At 71.8% G+C, this 4,534-nt stretch overlaps 1 protein-coding gene across 1 annotated transcript; it reads left to right on the top strand.

Annotated features, from left to right (window-relative positions):
• Positions 1 to 381: 381 nt before the first annotated feature.
• MNEG_8264 (hypothetical protein) lies at positions 382 to 4,496 on the top strand (the record flags this gene model as incomplete). The annotated part of the gene is made up of 3 exons (XM_014043262.1): positions 382 to 496; positions 591 to 747; positions 1,072 to 4,496. Coding segments are annotated over 3 exons (3,697 nt in total), but the record flags the coding sequence as incomplete, so codon positions are not given.
• Positions 4,497 to 4,534: the final 38 nt, after the last annotated feature.

Here is a 4,534-nt window from a genome sequence, read left to right as displayed (position 1 = left end):
GTCAAACCCAGGTCAAACCCCAGCAGACACAAGATGTGGTCCACCAGCTCAAGCTCTTGGGTTTGTTGGGTCTCCATGTTGCCAATGACTATGTTGATCATCTGTCGGCCTTCCCCCTTCTGAATGCCACCTAGTTGCAGGAGACCAGCACGGGGAGAATGGGGCGGGTACGACGCTGCTCGGTCGCTGTACCCAGTGGCACTGAGATGTTCATGTGCGGTATCCGGGTTGCGAGAGGACGCAGCTTATGTGGATCAGCTTTTTAAACCCGTAGGTTGGGCTTTTGCCCATCAAAGATGCATATCTCGCCCCACCGAAATTTGAATGTCGCCGGCTGCCCTCGTGACGATGTGGATGATCTAGAAGGAGAGCCTCGCAGCCATGCAGCGATCCGCACCATTTTTCGACCTTTCTAACTCGTTAATCGGGGCTGGCGATGGAGCAGCGGCGGCAGCGGGCGTGCCCAAGCGGCGTACTGTGGTGATATGCGCGTCAGGTGCGGTGCGCGGCCCACGGGCAGAGCCGTGACTTGCCTGTCGGCCTCCATCAAGATGCGACCGATTTGTCCTGTCCCAATCCTCTACCATCAGGCTTCCACGGCGCCGCGAAGGCCGAACTGCAGGCGCATGTGGCGGCGCTGGGCGCCTGCTATAGGGGCGACCTCGTCCGGGGCCATACGACACACCTGGTGTGCAGGCGCATGCTGGACGCATTCGGGAGCGCCAAGTACCGCATGGCACTTGAATGGTGCGGACCGCAGCAAATGCGGAGCCAGGGGCACTTTTCCCTCCCTGTTGGCCGCGTCCTGACGCAGAGACGTGCGCTGACGCGTGCGGATATCACGTTGGAGACGCCACCGCACATAGCAGCAGCACAACCCATACATGGCCTGCATTGCAGGATATGGCACAGCCTGCATCAAGCATCAGTCGATGCACGAGGATCCGCACTTTGATCATGAGCAGCTGCCTTGAAGTCTAGCTGGCAGCGAATTTGACTTTGTCGCTTCCACCCACCCCCTTGTTGCTGTCAAACGGGGCCGTCTGGGCCATGCGTCGCCACCCCATGCAGGGGGATCCACATCGTCTGCCACCGCTGGCTCACAGACAGCGTGCTTGCCGGCCGCGCCATGCCCCCTGATGACTACAAAGACGACGGCGACGAGGCCCTGGCAGCTTCCCCGCAGCCGCCACGGTTTCGCGGCTGTCATGCAGCTGACGGCGACATGGTGCCTTTTCGCCGAGGAACATCGCAGCTTCCTGAAGACCATTCTCAGCAGGAGCAGCGGCAGCAGCAGCAACAGCAAGAGCAGCAGCAGAAGCAGCAGCAGCAGCAACAATTGCAGCAGGATGAGGAAGAGCAGAAGCACCAGGGACAGGAGCAGGTGCACGAGCAGGACACAAGCTCTGCTGAGAGCCAAGAGCGTTTGCGCGTCCGCCCTCCTGCCAGCCTCAACGCAGACGCAAACGACTTGCCTGCTCAGAACCCTGCGGCCAGCCTAAGCCTGTCGCGGCAGCTTTGCTTCGACGCGCCTCAGACGCGGGCCAGCGAAGAAGAGGCACATGCAGCGCGCGGCGCGCACGAAGCGGCCGCACCGGGCGGGCGGGCAGAGATGGGCGCGTGTGCAGGTTCGCCCGCCGACATCGAGGTTCCAGACAGCCAGCCATTTGGCAGCATACCCAGCGGCACAAACAGCCCCGGCAGCCCGCGCGGCGCGGCTTACGCGGCGGCCGGCGCATTCTCGTTCGTGGGGGTCGGCAGGGGTGGGCCGCCGCCGTCTGGCGATGGCGGAAGCCCACAGTGGGGCTGGGGCGGCTCTGGGGCGCGAGAAGTGGAGGAGGACGGCGTTGAGCAGCAGCACGGACACGGCAGGCAGGGCGGGCGGCGACAGCCGCAACACCACTTGGATGCCGCAGCAGCTCGCAGCCCCCTGGCAGCGGCGTCGGCGGCCGCTGTGTCGGTAGCGGCGCAAGGCACCCAGCAGGGCCCGGGATTTGACGCTTGTGTCGGCGGGGAGGGCAGCGACTGCGGCACAGAAGACCCCCCTGCAGATGACTGGGCTGCGGAGGCCGCGGGCAGCGGAGGGGACAGCGGGGTGGAGGCATCCCCACATGCACACGGGGCGAACAGCGAGGCTGCGGGGGGAGACAAGGCGTGGGACGAGGTTGAGGACGGGGAGGAGGACGGGGAGGAGGTGGAGGAGGGCGGCAGCAACGAGCAAGGCCTGGTGGAGGACGGCAGCTGCGCGGGGCGGCAGGAGCGGCGCCTGGCGCGCTGCGGCTCCCCAGGGCTGGACGCGGACGGCGCGGTGCCTGAGACGCAGGCCGACCCGTCAGACTGGGGCGGCGGGCCCTGGGCGCACGGCGGGGCTTGCGGCGGGGCGGCTCTGAGCAATCCAGCGCTGCAGTACCCGTTGATGGGGCGGTCCGCGGCCGCCCGTGAGGGCGGCGGCGGCGGCAGCGCGGGCCGAGAGCAGCGGCGGTTGCGGGAGGTGGAGGAGGCGGAGCGGCGGCAGCGCGAGGAGGACAGGCGGCTGAGGCAGGAGGGGCCAGAGCAGCAGCAGCGGCTGCGGCAGCCCGGCGGCCGAAAGGCACCCCAAGATGCGACCGAAGGCGTGCCACCTGCACCAGCGCATCAGCCAGCTGCGCCCGCCGCGCCCGCTGCGCCGCCGCCCGCGCGGCAGCAGTCGTCTGACCAAAGCCCAACACAGGTGCCCCACCGCGCCCGTGTGAAGCCTGGCCGCCGCGCGGCGCAGCTGCTGGAGACTCCTGAGCACGACCTCCTGGAAGACGAGCAGGCGTTGGATCACGACCCAGGTGCAGATCCGGAGGGTGCAGATCTGGAGGACTCTGATCTCGATGCGGAGGACCTGCGGCAGCTGGAGAGCCACCGGCTGGCGGCGCGCCGGCCGTCAGGCACAGGCCAGGGGCGGCGGCGGCTGCGGCGGGGTACCCTCGGCGGCTTGCCGCAGCAGGCGGACGGGAACGTCACCAATGGGGCGGGCGCTCATGGCGGCGGGCCCTGCGGCTGGCTGCAGCGGACGCCTGCCTGCAGCGGCACCACCAGCGGCGGCGGCGACGGCGGCCGTGCAGGTGGTAGCTCCCTGGAGTCCACTGCGGCCCCCCACAGCGAGTGCGCCAGCAGCGCGCCCGCCAGCAGCGCGGCGGCGGCGCCCGCGGCCTCGGACAGCGGGCTGCCCTGCGCGCGGCTGTTCCCCTCGGACGCTGACTCAGCCAGCCGCCTCAGCTGCGGCGGCTGCGACGCGGATGATGCGAGCACGCGCGCGCACGTCGGCCATCGCGGCTGGGAGGGCGGCGGCTCCGCCGCACGCGCCGACCCCACTGGCGCGCCCCGGGCCGCGGCCGTGGTGGCCGCCAGCAGCGGCGGCGGCGGCGGCGCCAGGCGTCTGCAGCTGCCCGGCAGCGCGAGCAGCAAGCGCGTGGATCCCGCGACGGTCGAGGCCGTGCGGCGGCGCCAGCTGCAGCTGCGGGAGCAGGACAAGCAGCGCAGGGCGGCCGCGGATGCGACTGCCGCGGCCGCAGACGCGCAGCGGCGGGGGCGGGAGGCCTGCCCGGCTGGGCACGGGCCGCCCCCGGCGGGCTCGGCGCCGCCGCGCGGCCGCGGGCGCGGCGCGCCTGCTGTCGACGGCGCGGACGGGGGCGAGTGGAGTACCGAGGGGGAGGATGAGGAGCTGCCTGAAACTGAGGATGGGGATGATCTGGGCGGGGCAGACGGCGCAGCCTGGAGCCTGGGGCCGGTGGGCGCCGCGCGCGGCGCCCGCGGCACCAGCTGCAGCTCTGGCGACGCGCCGCCTGTCGTCGCTGCGCATGCCCCGCGGCGGCAGCAGCACCGGCAGCAGCAGCAGCAGCAGCAGCAGCAGCAAGCGCCGGCGGCATGTGTCGTCGGCGGCGCCCCCGCGCGGTCGTGCCGCGCGGGCAGCGACACCTGGGGCGAGCCGGCCGAGAGCGGCGCGACGGGCGCGACCGCCGCCGCCGCGACGGCGGGTGTGCCGGCGCTGGTCACTGTTGCGGCCGCAGACTCGGGCGATGACGCGGGCGGCGGCGGCGGCGGCGACAGCCCGGCGTCGTGCGTGGGACCCCTCAGGGCGCCGTCTGGCGGTGGCGGCGGCGGCGGGGGCGCGCTGGAAGCCGCGCTGCAGCGCGTCATGCGCGGCAACGAGCTGCTGCGCACGCAGACGCGCGCGCCGCCGCCGCCGCAAGCCGCGCGCGCGCCAGACGCGGCCGCTCGCGGGCGAGCAACAGCCGCGGCGGCGACGCCGGAGGCTAGCGGCGGCGGCGGCGACGCGGGGGCCGCGCTTGCGGAGATGCCGACCTGCGGGCTCGCGCGCGGCGACGAGGCCATGCGGCTGCAGCTCGGGGTGCAGCTCGCCCACCTCGGACGCGCCGGGGACGAGGAGGAGGCGGTCGCCCTGAAGCTGCTGCTGCGGCCGGCGCGCGGCAGCGGCGCGCGGCAGGCGCACGGGCTGCCGGCGGGCGGTGGGGAGGGGAGGAGGCTGCAGTATGCGGAGCAGATC

The sequence above is a fragment of the Monoraphidium neglectum genome (genome assembly GCF_000611645.1).
Source record: "Monoraphidium neglectum strain SAG 48.87 unplaced genomic scaffold scaffold01550, whole genome shotgun sequence".
Classification (NCBI taxonomy): domain Eukaryota; kingdom Viridiplantae; phylum Chlorophyta; class Chlorophyceae; order Sphaeropleales; family Selenastraceae; genus Monoraphidium; species Monoraphidium neglectum.
The sequence above is the reverse complement of the archived record's forward strand: the minus strand, read 5'-3'. Positions and strand labels throughout refer to the sequence as shown.